Raw genomic sequence first — 22,951 nt, forward strand, 5'->3', positions numbered from 1 at the left:
TACATCTCAAAGTGTACATCGTGTTAAGCAGACAGTTGTAAAATTGTATTACCATCTGTCAGTGCTAATACTGATAAAAGAAAGGAGAGATGAGTCGAAAATAACTTGTAAGACCTCAAGGATTTTGTGGCTTATTTATGTAAATATTGTCTCATACTTGTAATACATCATATAATATCAATAACATTAACATCTACAGAAGTCTGGATGTGTCTGACTTACCCTCAAGTAACAGCAAGTGGGAGACTGAAAACGACATAAGAAGAAATCGTTTCACTGTCCACTTTAAGTTCATCTCAGAGTCCGAAAGGAAGTCTCGCCGAAACGTTAACGGTGCATCTCAACTGTCCCGAGAGGAAAGAGTTCAGGGTGTTTGTTGAGCCGGTACGATGCCTGGTTGTACCTCTAAAACGTACCTGGTGGAGACAGCCCCCCCCCTGACCAGCTGACGAGTAGCCTACACCTGTTGCGCAGGTAAGCCTGTTGCTTTGCTCTCTATCACTGCATCTTCAGCCAGCAGGCTGACGTTGGCTTGACCGTTTGCCACCGTGTGAGCCTACAAAGCTGCCCCTCCATAACAGAGGTTTTCACCTGAATGTACCGTAAAATCACTTGTGGGGTGGGACCCTTGTCAGAGACACAAACAGAGAAACAAGCAGGGGGGAAATGAACTAGAGAGCTTCGAATTAAGAGTCCAGTTCACAAAAGTTGGTTATATAGACATTATTAGCCAAAACAAACCATAAAAACAACAAACATATATTTGAAAAAGAAAACAACAGGAGTAAAAGCCCTTCTGGAAGACAGCCCTGAAGTAAACTTAGTCCATTAGCTAACAGAAAAGTATGTTAGCTAGCTAAAAAAGAATACGAACACTGATGCAAAGATGTGTGAAAATCATTAAAGCTACCATATGTAAAGGTAGCAAAGCAAAAAAATAAAAAAATAAAAAAATAATAATAATAATAAAATGAATACATAAATACAAACAAATTAAAAAAAACATTTTCTTTTGTTTCTTGCATGTTTAAGATATTTGAACTAATTTCAATTAGACAAATTAGACAAAGATAACCTAATTAAATGCTAAATGCAGTTTTTAAAAATTATAATTTGATTTATTAACAGGCATAAATTGCCCCTTAAACCTAACAACTGGTTGTGCCACCCTTGGCAGCAAGGATTGCAATCAGGTGTTTGCAGTAACTGGCAATGAGTCTTTCTTATCACTTTGAGAAGTGTTGTTCCACTCTTGTTTGAGGAATTGTTTTAATTCAGCCACACCGGAAGATGTTACACCAGTAAATACTGGTGTATATTACTGCACTGCTTACTGGACTATTAGTGCAGGAATAACTTTCTCTTGCTACACATAACAAAGAATCTGTGCTTTCACGTTAACTTTATTTCAACCTACACTTAACACAGACAAAGCTATGTTATTGCACAGCACTTGCCACCACACTTCGCCAGTGTCATCTGGTGTGAGCTGTGATCTTTTTACTACATTTAGTAAGTATGCATGTTTTTGGACTGTGGAAGGAAGCTATAAAGACCCAGATGGAGCCAGAGCAGAACATGTAAACAAAAAGTCCCAGCCTGCCTTGCTGTGGGGTGACAGTCATAATCTGCGCCATTGTTCCATTCTCAACATGGACCTGTGAATCATTCAAGAAAAAAAATATTATTAAGTCATTAACATGGGATGGACCATTGTTGTTTGCACACATAGCAGACAATTAAGCAAATAACCTATTTTAAATTGTATCTTTCAGCACTTTGTTGCTTGCTGCCTGTAAAAAAAACCCATATCATGTCACCATTACATAGTTGACTCCATGAAAAATGCCAAAGGTAGGCCTGTCCATGATTTTAAGTTCTGATCAAAATGCCTCTACAGCGACATCTGCAGTTTACAGAGTTAGTGTGAGGACAAAAAGGAGGACGTCGCAAGTTTCAGCACCTCCAGATGGGATCTCTCACAATAATTTAATACACTTCAGCTTTTTTCATGCTGATGCATGTTGTAGCAGCCCCAAAGGACTGTTAAATGAGGAGAGAAAGGATTTAGAAGGAGGGGATTCAGCAGTGATGGAGCCCTGCTGGGGACAGGATAGAAAGTTTTGCTTCGCTGGCACACTTACAGGTCTCTCTGCCACACCACTAGCACTGGATGGACTGCTTCATAAGCTATAGCCTTACAGAATCCAAACAAAACTTGCTCTTAATGCACTGGCTGCAAAATCACTCATTACAGCTATGAAATCACCAAACATTAGTGTAAATCTCCTACAGGGAACAGAACTGATAACACACTAAATGTTTTATTAATTTCAGGTAACATCCTGTGGGTTTTGCACATGGTAAAACTTAATTATCCAGTTAGTTCTGCATAGACAGGATAAGTCAGGGTCTCCTCAGGCAGCTGAGATGTCGAACTCAGAGTTTTACACTTGAATCTTTTGTTATACAGAAGCAGTCTTATCAAAGCAATCTGAACATTTTTTTTTATTATTACTTTTAAAGTCAGATCCCTAAAAACTGAAACCAAAAATAGATTTGTTGTGAGGTTGTCCTGAGCTTTCCCACCTAAAGTCAGTAACTGCAGTAGCGATTATGGTATCATTATTGTTCACATGCCTGTTTACTATAATGGATGTAACCTCTCTAAACACAGCAAAATGCAGCATGGCAATGAATTAATTATTTGAGAAAAAATATTATTTTTCTGTGGGGCTTTAGGCTTTGTAGCATACACAGAGGCCTTTCCCTCTGAGCTGTTTAAAGGACCAGTTTATTAAAATAATTAAAGCTGCATATATTAGGATAGCTATTATCTACACTTATAATAATGCACCCTTGTTGTTCCTCAATGAAAATGAACTTCCTCCATAATTTTTTCATGGAATTCCTATTTGTCTGTCTATGTGTACATGAGGACAAAACACTACAGCGCTCACTATGTGCACATTATTACTTTACACTATATCGTGCGGCCATCTGCACTTCACAGATATATTTTTTAATCAAAGAAAAAAAATGTGTGAACACCTACGGTATATCCCCAAAATGAGAAAGGATGGGTCATGGTTTAATGTAATTTTATGCACAATTAGGATTAACAAATACTGTTTCCCACCGGTTAAAATTTAGAAATAAAGACCTGTCATTAAAGAGTGAAGTGGGGTTTTTTTGTGTTATTTTGCAGAAATTGCCACTTTGTGGCTTATGCAATTACGAGCTTAAAACAATTTATTTGCTTTAGTTTCTTTTAGCATTCTGCATGGCTATACAAAGTCTGTGTTCATCACTAGTCCCTGTTAGAAATGCCCATGGTTTACTTTTGTGGCAAAACAAGAAAGGCAAATGTGACAAATTCCTATTTTCAAATTCTGTCAAGACAGGAAAAATAAAATATTCCTGTTGAGATTTGGGCCTGTTCCCACTCTCCACTTTGGCTAGAGCAAAGGAACAAGTCTGTAAGTGCCGCCTAGAAATTATCTTGGCTTCTCTTTCTTGGCTCCTCAGTCACAGTGCACTATATTAACCTTTAATGATATTATTTTTCTTGTAAAATGTTACAGTGGAATACAATAGAAATTTAACGTACCTAAATGAATTTCAAAAGAATGAATCAGGCACTTAATAGCAGCCATACAAGTGCCTATTTTCAGCCCTTTGGCTTGTCTATTGCGTAAGTGTAATTTTCTTGGTGGACATCATAGAACAGATGACACTTACAAGTAAAAAAATGTAATTTGCTTTAATAACACTGTACATAGTGATGCATCTTTGATAAGGCAGAAGCAGGAGGAGGGAATGAAAAGCTTGCAGCCTGTTTTAAAGACTTGGATATTGTCATGGCTAAAGCAAGTTATCATTGAGTAGAATTAGTCAGTTAAGCTGCTTAACATTCTAAAGGAACAAAAATTAGAAGTATTTGAGGTAAATGCTGAGTTTTATATCCCTCCAGGCTTTCATTTCTTGTTGGAAATTAGTGCATTGACTTCATCTTCTGGTTGAAGGCTATGCCACTGGGCTATTGGCCGCCGGGGGTTGGCCAGCATGTCTGACCAATGGCGTTGCTCAGTTCCAGTGCTGTTCCCGCCCAGCAACACCTTCCCAATAGCGTCGTTCTTCCCAATCTTGTCATAGTCGAGCACAGTCACTGCTACCTGCACCTTCTACAAATGAAAATACAGATGCACAAATATCAGTGCTGATTATTGTATTTGTGTGCTTGTATTTGCAATTAAAAATGTGTACCTCTATCTGTTCACAAGGTACTTCAAAGCTGAAGGATTCATTGTAGTAAGGGTTCAAAGTGTTTTTCTTAATTGTTGTTTTCTTTTTCTTGAGTCTTTTCCCATTCTGCATTAAGTGGATCTTCACATATGGGTCTGGAAATGAGAACAGGGAGTTTTTATGTCACAGAGCAGACCAACGGCCTGGCATGGATGCAGTAACTCCATCAATGAAGCACAACATCAATTGTCCTCTTTTTGAAAGTGGGCACAGTACTAAAAAGGCATTTAGAAGACCAAAACTGAGCCAGCACTACCAAATCTGGAGTTTGAAGAGAGCACCTGGTGAAATCATCAATTACACAGAGAGACATATGTTTAGATGTTTAGATTTTGTATTAATTGGTTTGCACTGAATCATGAAAATTATCAGTACTAAAAAAAGGTCAAAAAGATTATTGCCAAAGGCTTTAAATCTGAGATGATTTCAAAGTTTTTGCTGCTTAACTCACCTGATAATCCACCCACATCCATTTTCTTCAGATTTTTGGCCTCCAAAATCACCACTGTCAGCTTCCCTGCCGTAGGGACATACCTCAAGGACAAACATATGTCTCCAAGCCGTTCACTCTAATACACACAAGGAGTAGTGAAAAAGAAGACTATCACATTCGATGAATGTTTAATAAATTTTAATGCATAAATTATTAATTAGTAAAAGAAGCTGGAGTTCCTAAGACTGAAATGCTTTGTGTAGTATTTAAAAAGCTAAACGCATTCATCTTCTGTGCTCCTCCCTTCTTCACCCTCCCCTGTCATAATATTCTCCTACCTCCTCCTTCTCTGCCTTCTGCAGGTCCCTCCACTCTTGCAGAGACTGGCTGAAGTCCACACTGCTCATGGGTATCTTCACAGCTCCAATAGCATCATGTTTTGAGAAACGGTCAAAGTCATACACAGTCATCACAAGGCTCTTCCCGCCCAGCTCAGTGTATGGTACCTGCAGAGCAGAGAACATGATTAAAGGCAGTCATTTTGCACATATATTAACAGAGCTGCTAGTCAGGGGAAATGACCTTTATTTATGTTGGTGTATTACAATTTACCTTAAATGTGAAAGTCTCATTGAAGTTGGGTTCTAAGGTCTTTCTATGAACTTTGGTTTCAAACTTTTTCTTTTTGTCTGGTAGCAGATAGAGTTTAACGTAAGGGTCAGAACTTCCTCCCACATCCATCGCAGGTAGCTCTGCAGCCTGCAAGATGCCTACCACCAGCTGGAACATGATAACAGGGGAATGTAAGGGGGAGAAAAGAGACTCTGGCTAATTGACAGGGAGAAGAAAAGTATTCAAATGTGACATTTTGAGAGCTGGCAGATGGTGGGCAAAACGCATCATAGTGAATAGCTGGGACTCACCGTATTATCTGTGAAATTGTAGTCTAATGTGAAATGTAGTCTGCCCAGCTTCTTGTCTTCCTCGGGCTCGTTATCTGACAGCTCTGTTTCTTTGTCACATTCATCTTTCAGGGACTGCATGCAGACAGACATGCATCACATCAGGTAATCTGTGCTACAACTTGTGAGGATGTTCCTTCTGTATGTTGTGTACCCTCACACAACCAGACACAGAAATAGATGATACATGAGCAATGTGTGACACACAGCTTTGATTAAAGTCCAGAACAAGTTATCTCACACCATAGTTCAACTCTTATTACAACATGAAGGAGTACAAAACATCCATATGTCTGAACACACACTGACAGTTTTAGTAGTCCTGGATGACCCGGATGTCAGGACTGTGATACATTGCAAGGACAATGCGTCTGCAGGCGGGAGAGGGGGGGGGAGACAGACTGTGTGTTTTTACAGCTTACCTCATTGTAACCTCCATCCATTTCAGTGTCACAACCTCCCTTACTCTTCTCTTTCCCCTTTTTCTTGTCCTTTTCTTTGCCCTTGTCCCCCTTTTTTAGGAACTTCTTCCATACGCACACAGCGCAGGACAGCACCATACACAGGCTCACAATACAAAGGGCAGCGACAGCCCATGATGGCACTGCAAATCCACAAAGCACAGAGATTAATCATACATAAATGTTTGACAAAAAATTTAGTTCTTGTTGTTTTCTCTTAAAATCGTTTTAAGGCAAAATGAAATAAAACAAATTTCTACATTGTCTGAATTAAGAGTACATAAAGTGAACACTGGGAAATAGTGCAATGAACCCTAATGTTCCTGTATTATTTGTTGAATAGCTGATAATTCAAGTCTTTATGGAATTTTGCATTTATTGTAAATCAACTGTACAGCTCTACAGTGTTATCTATGAGGGCACAATCCATGGAAATTTTAGACCATAATTTGGAGTTATGTTAATCCAGATTAAAACATATTGCAAGGTGTTGTCATCTGTCATGTCATGGTATTATCACAGCATAGTTCAAGTGCTTGTTCTGAAGTGTCGTTTCAAGGGACATCACCATCTCCAAGATTACATTTTTGTCATTTGGCATGCAATTTTAAATTTTCCAAAAAATGTGCATGCATATGGCTGTCCAAGCGGTACGCATGTATAACTCAAGTTAGTTTCTTTCATTTAAGGAACATTTCTAAATTGCAAGCTATAATCTTCTCTGAACTAGAGAAAATTGTTCATGTGTTTGTGTCATTGCGCCTACATTATTCTAATGCCTTATTTACTGGCTTAGATCAATCATTTCTGTCACGCCTCCAAGCAATACAAAACGCTGCAGCTAGACTCCTAATGCACTCTGGCAAGTGATCTTACATCACCCTTGTTTTATCCTCTTTACATTGGCTCCCAGTTGATTTTAGAATTTGTTTTAAAATTCTCACACTTCCCTACAGAGCACTAAATGGAAAAGCTCCAGACTACATATCTCAAAATCTATTATTTGTCCCTCATACAAGACTGAAGAATAGGGGGGGCAGAGTCTTTCAGTCTGTGGCACCAAGGCTCTGGAACAGTTTATCTCTGTGAAATCTTTTTTTGAAAAGAATACTGTTAAATTGGGCGTTCAGTTGACATTCTTCTTCTTTTTAAGTTTTTATTCTGTTTTAATGTTGTTGTCTATTGGTATTGTCTCTTAATTGTTGTAGCATAATGCAACATATATCTGTAAACAGTGCTATATAAATACATTTGACTTACTTAATCTGAAGTACAACAACAAAAATATAAAAAGAATGATTTCCAACTATGATTGTCACACAAACTTGTAATGCACTACTACCAGGGAGGGTATTTTAAAATTAAATCTATATCATTTAAAATATGTCTATATGTTTAATGTGGGATATTTGCTCCATAAAAGCAAATGTGTCAAATATGGCATTTTAGATGTTGTTCTGTGCTTTGGCCTTCAAAAATATTTGTTGAAATTATATCACTTGCATTACTGTTTGCTGTTAGGGGATAATATCTGACTGAATCATTGCAGCTATCCGATCCCAGTCCTCCAGCTGACTGGGAAAACACCGATAATACTAATAAGAAATGTGAGATGTTCAAATTTCTTAATAGTGCACAAGTTTCTTAATTTCTTCATATACTTTACCAAATCCCCGTAGCAGCTAGAAAAAAATGTAACTTGCTCACATTCATAATTTTTATAATCCTTTTTCCTAATTTTCCTGGTTACAAATGTTAATTCATACATTTTATCATTAAGTCATTTCTCAAACTCACTGTGGATGCTGTGAAGTTCACTCATGAACTTATTAAGACTGTGGCCTCCAGATTTTTGGTCTGGCGTGGTAGTTGCATTTGGCAGATGGGTAGGGGTAGCTGAGGTGCTTGGTTCAACTCGGCGGTTCCCAGTCATTATTAGAAGAGTGACGACAGAAACTGGTGAGATGAAGAAAAAAGATTGCTCAGCCCTAAAAACATCACAGCACGTGCAATAAAGCGAACATTATACTTCCATAAAATAGAAGACTTGCAAACTTTCCGTAGAACCATCCAAACAAACAATATCAACACGGATACACACAAAGGAGAGTTTCCATATTTGTTATTGATCAGATAGCAGTAATGTGCTTATAGATGCTGTACCATCAGTGAGAAATGACTTCTCTTGTTTCTGCTGGCCTGGCAAAAACACTTGAAAACAGGATGTGAAAGCTGCTCTCTCTCTCTCTCTCTTTCTGCCAAACTGCTGACATGGAGGTGTTTGGTGAGGTGGGAGGTTGAAGCGTCATGCGTGGACCTCTGCTGTTCCACAATGAGCTGCCAAAGGTGAAAATCATGTGCCAAGGTGATGTTTAACAAAGGCAAACAAACTAAGTGAGGGGAAGTTAATTTGCCAAAAGTTGGCTCCCAAATGCAAAACTGTTTTGGTACGTTATATTCTATTCTGCAGACATCGCGAGGATTGAGTATCTGAGGCTGAATCAGCAGATGGGATCACACACAGATACTGATCTCATTTTATGTCTGCATTTTCAGGATCATACACCAATTTTGTCTGAAAAGATACACCACTGTTACTAAGAGTTGCAGGAGCAAGCAGAATTAAAGGGATACCCAAAGGAATCAGGAGTTCTTCCAAACACTATATCTACAATATTACAGAGCTCTGACACTGGTGATATTATCGTGTATTCTAAACAGCATTGCTCAAAATACATGATAAAATGTTCAGCTGTCCATGTCCTATGACAGATTCTACAACATTTAGAAAAAAGAGCTAATTTGATGCAAGACACTTAATCAACATGTATGACTCTATTCCAAAACAGAAGGTAATATGTAATATGTAACAATATGTATAAAAGGTGTCAAATTCACCTAAATGTTTAGACAATATACAGCTTAGCATATATATCAACCTCCAAAGGTTTGTTCCTTCAGAGGAAGTTCCCTTTGCTAGTTATGATTTTACATATTATTAAATGACCAAGACTGTATCCAGTAGACAATATAATAAATATTTACCATTGTGTATTCATGAGTCTTCACATAGTTAATATTTAGGTTCACCACAGTCAGGACAGAAAAAGACATTTCAACTGATGAAACAACATTTGAAATTAATAGAAAATAGAGACATACCTGTATTAAAGCGTCCCAGCAGCAATATTCGGACTTGCGGGCAATTCTTTTCCTTACACAAAAATGCAGGAGGAAGATAAAAGATGACAGAACACGAGACGCAGATGAGAACGGTGAGGTAAGGACCACCACGCTGGCCGTTGTCCTTTTGTTTTTGTGTCTTGTGCGTTCTTAGACATAAAGAAGAACAGTGCAGGTGTGCGAGAGCTGGATCAGGAGCGAGCGCGAGAGAAAGGGTGGGGTGGGTATAGGTGAAATGGCAGCTCAGTCATCTTGTGTTGCTTCCCTCTGTGTGTGTGTGTGTGTGTGTGTGTGTGTGTGTGTGTGTGTGTGTGTGTGTGTGTGTGTTCTGGTGAATTTGTTCTGTGCATTCAGGTCTCATGGGAGCACTGGTCCTGATTTCTGCCACCCCACCTCTTGTGACCTCTGTCCCATCCCCGCAGGTCACCCTCACCAGGCCACTGATGTATATTCATTAGTGTAGTGACATGGCATTTTAACAGCTCGTTAGCATACTGAGACTTCAGCAATAGAGGACATTTACATTCAGCGTGGACGGCTCGATATGCGTGCGTATTTGTGTGCATGCGCGCATCTGTACATCTGGCAGTAGCTGCAGAACTGTCTCATACTATCTATGGACGATGTTGCCTGATTTAGAAACTTAGGATGTGGTTTCTGCAGCAACACTGAGATCAGGTTCCTGCCCCGCCTCATTCACCTTGAGGACCTAGAGATACTGTACAGAAGGAGGGATGAGACAGAGGGAAAAGAGAGGGTTTGGGGGATGGGCTGGGAAACATGGAGATCAATGTAAGTTGCTGTTTGTGACATGTAGAAAATAGTAGCACTGTATTTTATTTGGTCACTACAAACTGTTTTAAATGCTTTAAGTGAATTAATTATAGAGAAGGCCTGCAGGCCAGAGATGTGCTGCTAATCCTGCGTTCACCTGTGAGAAATCACAATTATTGGCCTTATTTTAGTAAATAAGCTTAATTTTAGGACAAGAAGCTGTATAATCAACTTTTACCAGAGACACATTACAACAAAATACAAATATCCAACATTTATCATATATAGATTTCACGAGTATGACCTTTGACCTTTTTCAGGTTGAAAACAATATATGTTAAGAGTATAATCATTATTTACTCAGAAATCATTAATTAATCAGTAAATTTATGATCATAACTCATTTATATATAAAAAACTCCCAATGAAACAGTATGTAACACTGAAGAGTGTAATGTTATCTCAAGTTGAACTATAAGTCATGAAGGTTGGCACCATGTGACACTTCGTTACATTTCTCATTTAATGTTTCATGTACTCTATTTTGGAAGTCCTGCATTTATCTAACAACACATAGGGTGGTCTGAGCCCAAGTAATCAATATAGTAAGATTTGTGTTTGGATGCCATGTCTTGCACAGCATCAAAGGTTTTATAGTGCAAGACAGATGGTACCTGTGCCCTAAAGTCTTTCAGGTCAGAGTGACCTGCTAATGGTGGTGAACAAAGGAACTGGAATTTACTGACTTTTCAGAGTTCACCACCTGCCAGAGATGAGATCAAGAATGGAAATTTAGAGAGGATGGGTGTAGTAGACCACTACCTATAAAAGTAGGGGCCCCAGAAGGTCCTGTGGGCTTGCCTTTAGTTGAGATTAACCTCAGCATGGGGCACTTTTTGTCCATTTTTCATCTATGCTCCAATTAGTATGCTCTTGACACGTCTGGTGAGGGACAGAAAAACTGACAAATGAACCAAAACTGGGGAAAAGCTAAGGAAAACAAATAACCTGTGGATGGAAACATGGGCAAGAAATGAGGAACCAGCAGACATGGGGAAAAAGGGCAGAAGAAACACAGAGACACACAAGGAACAACACGCAGACAGACCAGCAAGGAGCAGAAGGAAGCACACACTAAATATACACACAAGGTAAAGAGTAGACAACAGGAGGGAGACACAGCTGAACCTAATTAGACATGACGACGCAGGGAGGAAGCAAAACAGATACGCTGACAAAGGACAAGGACTATCAAAATAAAACAGGAAGCTTGACAGCAAATTTAAAAAAAAAAACCTAGAGGTAGGACTCAGGGAACACGTAGTGACAGAGGACACCAACTCTAGACGTATAAGCTAAAGCGCAGTGACTGGGGAGACATAGGCAACAGAGACTTAACACAGGCAAGGATAAATACCAAGGGAAGAAGAACTAAGATCACTAAGACTTAAGAAATAAGGATAACCAAACCCAGGAATACAATACTTAAACATATTAACACAGAACTTGAAACACAACCGTGGCAGCTTTCCCTCCTAAACCACAGCCTTCCCTTACTGTCTTAAATAATCTATTCCTGTAATTCCTGTCATGAAGCTGTGTCTCCATGTTTTTTGCATGTTGTGGCTCAGAAAATACTTGAGTTTATTCTAATGTACTAATATAATTCTATTATTATGATATAGCAAGTTTAGCTTTGCACAAAAATAGCGGGTAGAAATGTCATTGAAATATCAAATTTTACTGTCTTTACTATTTTGAGTATATGGCAGAGCCTGTACTTTTCACCTTTACATAAGTAAACAAGTTGAATCAGTACTTCAGAGTTTACTGGAGTATTTTTAATACTAGTATCTGCAATCTGCTGCTCAGGTAAATAAAAAACTAAAATTGACTTTCCTTTTTTACCTGACCTGTATTCTCTTTTCCACTAAATATTTCTTATTACTTGTTGTAGTGTGTACTAGAAATAAAGGCTGGGTGATGTGAGGAAAATCTATTATCACAATATTTTTTTGGCTATATCATGTCTGATCTCTCTTGTTCTCTTCTTCATCTCTAGGTTGGTGCTCCCTGCTCCGACTTTCTCCTCCTCTTTCTCACACGCTGCTGAATTTATCCTTGTGTGTCAGAGGTGCAAAGCCATAAGAATGAACAATAAATAGAACTGAAACTTTTTGGGTTGTTATTTAATTATTGAATTCTGTGAAGTGGAGGCGTAAAAAGAGCTCAGGTTATTTAATTAAGTGGTACTAGCAAACATAGGGAACATACATACATCTGCAGCCATGCAGCTGCACTGCTTTTTTAAGGTTGAGTGAGGATGGGAAGAACAGACAAAGAAACCACATGCTCAAAAATAAACAATAAATTGACCTCCCCAAAGGGATTAATAAAGTTCTATTCTATGCTCTACGTTAAGAGACCTGTTTTAATTCGGATAAGTCCCTCTGAGAGTAAAGGCAATCTCCAGCAGGCCTGAGCTAAGGAAACAAAGTACACTAATGTAGTTATAACGTAATGAGTCGTTATAGATATATACGTAATTATACACTGTATTGAGCAGGCTACTGCCCACACTAAACTGTGACTATCACCAGGCAATCTGGGGGTGTTTCCTAAATCACTAGCAGGCGCCAAACTTCTGACAGAGTGAACAGGATGTATGCAGGTAAACTCCAGATTGACACGAGCTGATTGGTGGAGTCATGGGGAAAATATTGGCTCGTGATCTACCTTACAGAAAGACAGAGAGAGGTACAACACCAGATGGAAGGTATTTTATTTACACACTAAACTAATCTGATATCCCATTTTCAGCAAATGAAATGAAACAACACAAAATGTATTTTTATTTCATTTTATTTTTTATTTTTTTATTTATTTTGGTGTGGCACTGTTTCTTAACTTAAAATGTCCTGTTGTAATTGGACATTTTAAGTTAAGAAACGGTGCCAACCACCCCCCTCCACTTCCCTCAAGGTGTATTATTGCAAGGTCAAGACCATGCAATAATACATAGAAACTCCAACCCCCAAGAGCATGCACTTTGGCGACAGTGGGAAGGAAAAACCCCCTTTTACAAGGGGGAAACCTCCAGCAGAACCAGGCTCAGGAATGGGGTGGCCATCTGCCTTGGCCAGTTGGGGATGAGGGAAGGAAGGCAGGAGAAAAAGAGTGGTTATTTTAACCACTCTTTTTTTTTTTTTGCCAATTAAAATGGGTCCATCTCATCTAAACTTGGTTTTAAAACTAAGTTTAGATGAGATGGACCAATTTAAATAAATATTTTAAGACAAGCACGTGTGCTTGTCTTAAAATAGCACACCTTTTTCTCATTTGCACTCATTTAGTGTGCACATGAGAAAATCCTAGAGATGATACTTTGTCTCTTCAGCTTGGCATGCTTTTTGAAAGTGTTGACAATTATTTCGTCAACCGTTGGGTTGCTTAACTTCATGAACTGTCCTGGAGAATGCCACTTTTCATGGAGATCATTGTATACTGTCAAGCTGAGTTCTTCAATGTTCTCTAGGGAGATTTTATATTTTTTGGACAAAATTTTGTTCCAGATCTTTTGGCTAAGCCTCTGTACAATGAAGTCAGTTGTTCCTGAATGCCATGTCGTCGTCTCATTTAGTTCGGCCATACTGTGTATTACCAGATCTCTAGTGAATTTTTCCACAAGCTCCCAGTACTCGTCCCAGTTTTTAGATACACTGAGTACTCTTTTTGGTAATCCCAGCAGGTGTTTGGTGAAGATTGGAACAGTAATGTTATCAAGCTGCTCCCTCAGACTAAAAATCAAATATTTTTCCTTGCATTTGTGTGTTTTGCAAAGATCCTTTAAAATGGCCTCGTGGATATTTTTTAGGCTTTTTGGAGATAGATCCAAATGTTTGTCATTAATTTCTGGCCACATTTTCTCAAGCAGGCGATCACCAATGCAGTCAGGAGTGAGGCGCTCTGTGAAGAGCTTGTGTTTAGAGGCGACGTTGTCTATGGCCTTTGAAACCACCATCTGAATAACTTTGTTGACACACAACTTTTCCTCGCTCAGAGAATCAGATAGTGGACTGATCTGACAAGAAGTTAAAGACTCACTGTCACTGAGGAATCCCTGAAATCTGGGGGTTGCCTCATCTTTCAGTCCTCGACTTTCTGTTTCATCTCTGTAGCTTGAGTTGTCTACAGATATGCAGCCTACAACTGGTTGAGCCTCCAATCCCTGGTCTTCTACAGAGCTTTCACTTAGAGAATCAGACAGCAGACTGATACTAGAAAAAGTTAAAGACTCAGTGTCAGACTCAGGTACTTCTAGCTTCACATTGTTTTCCAGGAGACAAGATTCTGTTTTGTCAAAGTCTTTTCTATCAGCTGTGAAGTTTTTCTTCATACAGCTCTTTTTTGGCTTTGCTGTGTCTATTGTTTCGAGTTGTGTGTTTGAATTACCCACAGATATGCAGTCTAGGGCTGCTTCAGCCTCCAGTCCTGGAGTTTCTAAGTTTTCATTATCACCGTGCTCATCCACAGAGCTTTCATTCAGGATGCTGTCCTTTGCTCCTGTATCCTCTGTTTTCTCGGGGCAGTCTGTGCCCATGGACTGAAGACAGACCTCAGAGGTCTGCATGGAGGTTGGATCTCCATTCTCTGTGGGTTCCCTAGTTGATCTCACTAACATTTTACAAAACTTCAGCATGTCTGTTAACAAAGTGGAAAGCAGATGAAGGTCACAGTACTCTGGTTTGAAGGGTACCAGAGATTGCCACTGTGGTACAATTGTACCAAAAAAGTGGTTGATGAGTAACTCCCAAGTTTCCACTGAGGTGTAAGTGAGTGGAGTATTCATGTTAAAGTCTGTACTATTTAAACTCTGAATTGGAGAAGTGGGATTCATTTGATGTGTAGTTGGAGTTGTGCTAGACATGTGTGCTGTTTGTAAACTAAATGCGCTTAAATTACACTCGCTGCTCTGATGCATAAATGCTTTGTGAACTGAGCTTTACTGGCGTTGCTCTTGGCTATTTATAGCCTCGCATGTCAGAAGCCACGCCCACCCCGAAGAACGCATTGATAGGTCACAGCAGGTAGCCAGTGTGACGTCACACGCAGTTCTTGGCCCGAAGAAAACTGTTTAAAGTTAAATAATAATAATAATAAATTCTGTTTAAAGTAAGTAACAGCTCTCATGTGGCTCATTTATCAATAACAAAGAACCTTAAACGTTTTTTTTTTTTTAGGTTAATAGCGATAATATATCCATAAGCACCCCAAGGTGAAGAAATACAGACAGGCTTTGAATGCTGCCTTGTTTTCATTGTCGCTAATAAAGTCTCGTACAAACATCAGCTAACGACAGGAGCGAGAACAGCCTGGAAAGCCTTAAGAGAGATAAAATAAATATAACTTTGATATGAACTAAAGTCTTTTTGTTGTTATTTCGTTATTGTATTTTGTGGCGTGGTGGCGGGGAAAGAACTCAACTAAGTATATCTGGTATACTTATCCAGCAGTATTTCCTAAATGTATATTAAATTGCAAACCATTGGAAAGAGATCAACAAATGTCGTGTAGCTGTGATCATTTTTGGCTGGATACACTAGGTGGAAGCAGCGATTTCTAATCCAAGGTACCTCAACCAAAGAAGAAGCACAGAGGCGAGCGATCCTTTCTAACTAACGGTGAGCAAAGTCCTGAAAAATCAAGCCACGTTTTATTTATTTTTTTTTAGAAATCAGAGAAGGTATATTTCAAGATATTCTAAAACACACCCGGATTTTTTTAAATGAAATAGGCTATTATCACAATATTTTTTTGGCTATATCATGTCTGATCTCTCTTGTTCTCTTCTTCATCTCTAGGTTGGTGCTCCCTGCTCCGACTTTCTCCTCCTCTTTCTCACACGCTGCTGAATTTATCCTTGTGTGTCAGAGGTGCAAAGCCATAAGAATGAACAATAAATAGAACTGAAACTTTTTGGGTTGTTATTTAATTATTGAATTCTGTGAAGTGGAGGCGTAAAAAGAGCTCAGGTTATTTAATTAAGTGGTACTAGCAAACATAGGGAACATACATACATCTGCAGCCATGCAGCTGCACTGCTTTTTTAAGGTTGAGTGAGGATGGGAAGAACAGACAAAGAAACCACATGCTCAAAAATAAACAATAAATTGACCTCCCCAAAGGGATTAATAAAGTTCTATTCTATGCTCTACGTTAAGAGACCTGTTTTAATTCGGATAAGTCCCTCTGAGAGTAAAGGCAATCTCCAGCAGGCCTGAGCTAAGGAAACAAAGTACACTAATGTAGTTATAACGTAATGAGTCGTTATAGATATATACGTAATTATACACTGTATTGAGCAGGCTACTGCCCACACTAAACTGTGACTATCACCAGGCAATCTGGGGGTGTTTCCTAAATCACTAGCAGGCGCCAAACTTCTGACAGAGTGAACAGGATGTATCCAGGTAAACTCCAGATTGACACGAGCTGATTGGTGGAGTCATGGGGAAAATATTGGCTCGTGATCTACCTTACAGAAAGACAGAGAGAGGTACAACACCAGATGGAAGGTATTTTATTTACACACTAAACTAATCTGATATCCCATTTTCAGCAAATGAAATGAAACAACACAAAATGTATTTTTATTTCATTTTATTTTTTATTTTTTTTATTTATTTTGGTGTGGCACTGTTTCTTAACTTAAAATGTCCTGTTGTAATTGGACATTTTAAGTTAAGAAACGGTGCCAAACCACCCCCCTCCACTTCCCTCAAGGTGTATTATTGCAAGGTCAAGACCATGCAATAATACATAGAAACTCCAACCCCCAAGAGCATGCACTTTGGCGACAGTGGGAAGGAAAAACCCCCTTTTACAAGGGGGAAACCTCCAGCAGAACCAGGCTCAGGAATGGGGTGGCCATCTGCCTTGGCCAGTTGGGGATGAGGGAAGGAAGGCAGGAGAAAAAGAGTGGTTATTTTAACCACTCTTTTTTTTTTTGCCAATTAAAATGGGTCCATCTCATCTAAACTTGGTTTTAAAACTAAGTTTAGATGAGATGGACCAATTTAAATAAATATTTTAAGACAAGCACGTGTGCTTGTCTTAAAATAGCACACCTTTTTCTCATTTGCACTCATTTAGTGTGCACATGAGAAAATCCTAGAGATGATACTTTGTCTCTTCAGCTTGGCATGCTTTTTGAAAGTGTTGACAATTATTTCGTCAACCGTTGGGTTGCTTAACTTCATGAACTGTCCTGGAGAATGCCACTTTTCATGGAGATCATTGTATACTGTCAAGCTGAGTTCTTCAATGTTCTCTAGGGAGATTTTATATTTTTTGGACAAAATTTTGTTCCAGATCTTTTGGCTAAGCCTCTGTACAATGAAGTCAGTTGTTCCTGAATGCCATGTCGTCGTCTCATTTAGTTCGGCCATACTGTGTATTACCAGATCTCTAGTGAATTTTTCCACAAGCTCCCAGTACTCGTCCCAGTTTTTAGATACACTGAGTACTCTTTTTGGTAATCCCAGCAGGTGTTTGGTGAAGATTGGAACAGTAATGTTATCAAGCTGCTCCCTCAGACTAAAAATCAAATATTTTTCCTTGCATTTGTGTGTTTTGCAAAGATCCTTTAAAATGGCCTCGTGGATATTTTTTAGGCTTTTTGGAGATAGATCCAAATGTTTGTCATTAATTTCTGGCCACATTTTCTCAAGCAGGCGATCACCAATGCAGTCAGGAGTGAGGCGCTCTGTGAAGAGCTTGTGTTTAGAGGCGACGTTGTCTATGGCCTTTGAAACCACCATCTGAATAACTTTGTTGACACACAACTTTTCCTCGCTCAGAGAATCAGATAGTGGACTGATCTGACAAGAAGTTAAAGACTCACTGTCACTGAGGAATCCCTGAAATCTGGGGGTTGCCTCATCTTTCAGTCCTCGACTTTCTGTTTCATCTCTGTAGCTTGAGTTGTCTACAGATATGCAGCCTACAACTGGTTGAGCCTCCAATCCCTGGTCTTCTACAGAGCTTTCACTTAGAGAATCAGACAGCAGACTGATACTAGAAAAAGTTAAAGACTCAGTGTCAGACTCAGGTACTTCTAGCTTCACATTGTTTTCCAGGAGACAAGATTCTGTTTTGTCAAAGTCTTTTCTATCAGCTGTGAAGTTTTTCTTCATACAGCTCTTTTTTGGCTTTGCTGTGTCTATTGTTTCGAGTTGTGTGTTTGAATTACCCACAGATATGCAGTCTAGGGCTGCTTCAGCCTCCAGTCCTGGAGTTTCTAAGTTTTCATTATCACCGTGCTCATCCACAGAGCTTTCATTCAGGATGCTGTCCTTTGCTCCTGTATCCTCTGTTTTCTCGGGGCAGTCTGTGCCCATGGACTGAAGACAGACCTCAGAGGTCTGCATGGAGGTTGGATCTCCATTCTCTGTGGGTTCCCTAGTTGATCTCACTAACATTTTACAAAACTTCAGCATGTCTGTTAACAAAGTGGAAAGCAGATGAAGGTCACAGTACTCTGGTTTGAAGGGTACCAGAGATTGCCACTGTGGTACAATTGTACCAAAAAAGTGGTTGATGAGTAACTCCCAAGTTTCCACTGAGGTGTAAGTGAGTGGAGTATTCATGTTAAAGTCTGTACTATTTAAACTCTGAATTGGAGAAGTGGGATTCATTTGATGTGTAGTTGGAGTTGTGCTAGACATGTGTGCTGTTTGTAAACTAAATGCGCTTAAATTACACTCGCTGCTCTGATGCATAAATGCTTTGTGAACTGAGCTTTACTGGCGTTGCTCTTGGCTATTTATAGCCTCGCATGTCAGAAGCCACGCCCACCCCGAAGAACGCATTGATAGGTCACAGCAGGTAGCCAGTGTGACGTCACACGCAGTTCTTGGCCCGAAGAAAACTGTTTAAAGTTAAATAATAATAATAATAAATTCTGTTTAAAGTAAGTAACAGCTCTCATGTGGCTCATTTATCAATAACAAAGAACCTTAAACGTTTTTTTTTTTAGGTTAATAGCGATAATATATCCATAAGCACCCCAAGGTGAAGAAATACAGACAGGCTTTGAATGCTGCCTTGTTTTCATTGTCGCTAATAAAGTCTCGTACAAACATCAGCTAACGACAGGAGCGAGAACAGCCTGGAAAGCCTTAAGAGAGATAAAATAAATATAACTTTGATATGAACTAAAGTCTTTTTGTTGTTATTTCGTTATTGTACTTTGTGGCGTGGTGGCGGGGAAAGAACTCAACTAAGTATATCTGGTATACTTATCCAGCAGTATTTCCTAAATGTATATTAAATTGCAAACCATTGGAAAGAGATCAACAAATGTCGTGTAGCTGTGATCATTTTTGGCTGGATACACTAGGTGGAAGCAGCGATTTCTAATCCAAGGTACCTCAACCAAAGAAGAAGCACAGAGGCGAGCGATCCTTTCTAACTAACGGTGAGCAAAGTCCTGAAAAATCAAGCCGCGTTTTATTTATTTTTTTTAGAAATCAGAGAAGGTATATTTCAAGATATTCTAAAACACACCCGGATTTTTTAAATGAAATAGGCTATTATCACAATATTTTTTTGGCTATCATGTCTGATCTCTCTTGTTCTCTTCTTCATCTCTAGGTTGGTGCTCCCTGCTCCGACTTTCTCCTCCTCTTTCTCACACGCTGCTGAATTTATCCTTGTGTGTCAGAGGTGCAAATCCATAAGAATGAACAATAAATAGAACTGAAACTTTTTGGGTTGTTATTTAATTATTGAATTCTGTGAAGTGGAGGCGTAAAAAGAGCTCAGGTTATTTAATTAAGTGGTACTAGCAAACATAGGGAACATACATACATCTGCAGCCATGCAGCTGCACTGCTTTTTTAAGGTTGAGTGAGGATGGGAAGAACAGACAAAGAAACCACATGCTCAAAAATAAACAATAAATTGACCTCCCCAAAGGGATTAATAAAGTTCTATTCTATGCTCTACGTTAAGAGACCTGTTTTAATTCGGATAAGTCCCTCTGAGAGTAAAGGCAATCTCCAGCAGGCCTGAGCTAAGGAAACAAAGTACACTAATGTAGTTATAACGTAATGAGTCGTTATAGATATATACGTAATTATACACTGTATTGAGCAGGCTACTGCCCACACTAAACTGTGACTATCACCAGGCAATCTGGGGGTGTTTCCTAAATCACTAGCAGGCGCCAAACTTCTGACAGAGTGAACAGGATGTATGCAGGTAAACTCCAGATTGACACGAGCTGATTGGTGGAGTCATGGGGAAAATATTGGCTCGTGATCTACCTTACAGAAAGACAGAGAGAGGTACAACACCAGATGGAAGGTATTTTATTTACACACTAAACTAATCTGATATCCCATTTTCAGCAAATGAAATGAAACAACACAAAATGTATTTTTATTTCATTTTATTTTTTATTTTTTTTATTTATTTTGGTGTGGCACTGTTTCTTAACTTAAAATGTCCTGTTGTAATTGGACATTTTAAGTTAAGAAACGGTGCCAACCACCCCCCTCCACTTCCCTCAAGGTGTATTATTGCAAGGTCAAGACCATGCAATAATACATAGAAACTCCAACCCCCAAGAGCATGCACTTTGGCGACAGTGGGAAGGAAAAACCCCCTTTTACAAGGGGGAAACCTCCAGCAGAACCAGGCTCAGGAATGGGGTGGCCATCTGCCTTGGCCAGTTGGGGATGAGGGAAGGAAGGCAGGAGAAAAAGAGTGGTTATTTTAACCACTCTTTTTTTTTTTTGCCAATTAAAATGGGTCCATCTCATCTAAACTTGGTTTTAAAACTAAGTTTAGATGAGATGGACCAATTTAAATAAATATTTTAAGACAAGCACGTGTGCTTGTCTTAAAATAGCACACCTTTTTCTCATTTGCACTCATTTAGTGTGCACATGAGAAAATCCTAGAGATGATACTTTGTCTCTTCAGCTTGGCATGCTTTTTGAAAGTGTTGACAATTATTTCGTCAACCGTTGGGTTGCTTAACTTCATGAACTGTCCTGGAGAATGCCACTTTTCATGGAGATCATTGTATACTGTCAAGCTGAGTTCTTCAATGTTCTCTAGGGAGATTTTATATTTTTTGGACAAAATTTTGTTCCAGATCTTTTGGCTAAGCCTCTGTACAATGAAGTCAGTTGTTCCTGAATGCCATGTCGTCGTCTCATTTAGTTCGGCCATACTGTGTATTACCAGATCTCTAGTGAATTTTTCCACAAGCTCCCAGTACTCGTCCCAGTTTTTAGATACACTGAGTACTCTTTTTGGTAATCCCAGCAGGTGTTTGGTGAAGATTGGAACAGTAATGTTATCAAGCTGCTCCCTCAGACTAAAAATCAAATATTTTTCCTTGCATTTGTGTGTTTTGCAAAGATCCTTTAAAATGGCCTCGTGGATATTTTTTAGGCTTTTTGGAGATAGATCCAAATGTTTGTCATTAATTTCTGGCCACATTTTCTCAAGCAGGCGATCACCAATGCAGTCAGGAGTGAGGCGCTCTGTGAAGAGCTTGTGTTTAGAGGCGACGTTGTCTATGGCCTTTGAAACCACCATCTGAATAACTTTGTTGACACACAACTTTTCCTTGCTCAGAGAATCAGATAGTGGACTGATCTGACAAGAAGTTAAAGACTCACTGTCACTGAGGAATCCCTGAAATCTGGGGGTTGCCTCATCTTTCAGTCCTCGACTTTCTGTTTCATCTCTGTAGCTTGAGTTGTCTACAGATATGCAGCCTACAACTGGTTGAGCCTCCAATCCCTGGTCTTCTACAGAGCTTTCACTTAGAGAATCAGACAGCAGACTGATACTAGAAAAAGTTAAAGACTCAGTGTCAGACTCAGGTACTTCTAGCTTCACATTGTTTTCCAGGAGACAAGATTCTGTTTTGTCAAAGTCTTTTCTATCAGCTGTGAAGTTTTTCTTCATACAGCTCTTTTTTGGCTTTGCTGTGTCTATTGTTTCGAGTTGTGTGTTTGAATTACCCACAGATATGCAGTCTAGGGCTGCTTCAGCCTCCAGTCCTGGAGTTTCTAAGTTTTCATTATCACCGTGCTCATCCACAGAGCTTTCATTCAGGATGCTGTCCTTTGCTCCTGTATCCTCTGTTTTCTCGGGGCAGTCTGTGCCCATGGACTGAAGACAGACCTCAGAGGTCTGCATGGAGGTTGGATCTCCATTCTCTGTGGGTTCCCTAGTTGATCTCACTAACATTTTACAAAACTTCAGCATGTCTGTTAACAAAGTGGAAAGCAGATGAAGGTCACAGTACTCTGGTTTGAAGGGTACCAGAGATTGCCACTGTGGTACAATTGTACCAAAAAAGTGGTTGATGAGTAACTCCCAAGTTTCCACTGAGGTGTAAGTGAGTGGAGTATTCATGTTAAAGTCTGTACTATTTAAACTCTGAATTGGAGAAGTGGGATTCATTTGATGTGTAGTTGGAGTTGTGCTAGACATGTGTGCTGTTTGTAAACTAAATGCGCTTAAATTACACTCGCTGCTCTGATGCATAAATGCTTTGTGAACTGAGCTTTACTGGCGTTGCTCTTGGCTATTTATAGCCTCGCATGTCAGAAGCCACGCCCACCCCGAAGAACGCATTGATAGGTCACAGCAGGTAGCCAGTGTGACGTCACACGCAGTTCTTGGCCCGAAGAAAACTGTTTAAAGTTAAATAATAATAATAATAAATTCTGTTTAAAGTAAGTAACAGCTCTCATGTGGCTCATTTATCAATAACAAAGAACCTTAAACGTTTTTTTTTTTAGGTT

General features: G+C 39.2%; 3 protein-coding genes and 2 long non-coding RNA genes across 7 annotated transcripts in view; 2 read left to right on the forward strand and 3 right to left on the reverse strand.

Annotated features, from left to right (window-relative positions):
- The window catches only part of otogl (otogelin-like), a 29,022-nt gene extending 28,117 nt beyond the window's left edge, over nt 1–905 (reverse strand). For 2 of the 3 annotated variants that reach the window (XM_085282069.1, XM_085282067.1), the window contains exon 1: nt 223–905. In XM_085282069.1, coding sequence (XP_085138195.1) covers nt 223–295 — 73 coding nt within the window. In that variant the 5' untranslated portion in view covers nt 296–905. The remainder of the gene's footprint in view (nt 1–222) is intronic. The other variant, XM_085282068.1, reaches the window with a different exon arrangement.
- On the forward strand, nt 232–6,347 carry LOC146569630 (uncharacterized). The gene is made up of 4 exons (XR_014893370.1): nt 232–474; nt 5,101–5,235; nt 5,773–5,805; nt 6,222–6,347. It is a non-coding gene; the product is annotated as an uncharacterized LOC146569630 (long non-coding RNA).
- On the reverse strand, nt 3,799–9,458 carry syt1b (synaptotagmin Ib). The gene is made up of 9 exons (XM_085282070.1): nt 9,324–9,458; nt 7,959–8,117; nt 6,123–6,304; nt 5,662–5,775; nt 5,351–5,518; nt 5,077–5,244; nt 4,757–4,874; nt 4,267–4,400; nt 3,799–4,184 (listed from the first exon to the last, which is right to left on the reverse strand). The coding sequence occupies exons 2-9, from the start codon at nt 8,092–8,094 to the stop codon at nt 3,978–3,980; spliced, it is 1,227 nt and encodes a 408-aa protein (XP_085138196.1). The 5' UTR covers nt 8,095–8,117; nt 9,324–9,458; the 3' UTR covers nt 3,799–3,977.
- Nucleotides 9,459–19,392: 9,934 nt separating this feature from the next.
- LOC146569632 (uncharacterized) lies at nt 19,393–19,887 on the forward strand. The gene is made up of 2 exons (XR_014893372.1): nt 19,393–19,596; nt 19,773–19,887. It is a non-coding gene; the product is annotated as an uncharacterized LOC146569632 (long non-coding RNA).
- A 669-nt stretch (nt 19,888–20,556) lies between these two features.
- LOC146569633 (uncharacterized) lies at nt 20,557–22,854 on the reverse strand. Its single transcript, XM_085282072.1, has one exon. The coding sequence runs from the start codon at nt 22,689–22,691 to the stop codon at nt 21,060–21,062; it is 1,632 nt and encodes a 543-aa protein (XP_085138198.1). The 5' UTR covers nt 22,692–22,854; the 3' UTR covers nt 20,557–21,059.
- Nucleotides 22,855–22,951: the final 97 nt, after the last annotated feature.

Source organism: Mchenga conophoros, linkage group LG7, assembly GCF_057382185.1.
Source record: "Mchenga conophoros isolate Kocher_MC1m ecotype Shallow Benthic linkage group LG7, M_conophoros_male_GT1.1, whole genome shotgun sequence".
NCBI lineage: Eukaryota > Metazoa > Chordata > Actinopteri > Cichliformes > Cichlidae > Mchenga > Mchenga conophoros.

What these genes read in the sequence shown, in the direction of transcription:
- LOC146569633 (XM_085282072.1), bottom strand. Translation starts at nt 22,691, where the DNA reads ATGCATCAGAGCAGCGAGTGTAATTTAAGCGCATTTAGTTTACAAACA.
- syt1b (XM_085282070.1), bottom strand. Translation starts at nt 8,094, where the DNA reads ATGACTGGGAACCGCCGAGTTGAACCAAGCACCTCAGCTACCCCTACC. An exon ending in ACAATTTCACAGATAATACG is followed by an intron (nt 5,519 to 5,661) that starts GTGAGTCCCAGC and finishes ATCATGTTCCAG; the next exon opens with CTGGTGGTAGGCATCTTGCA. An exon ending in ATGAGACTTTCACATTTAAG is followed by an intron (nt 5,245 to 5,350) that starts GTAAATTGTAAT and finishes TCTGCTCTGCAG; the next exon opens with GTACCATACACTGAGCTGGG.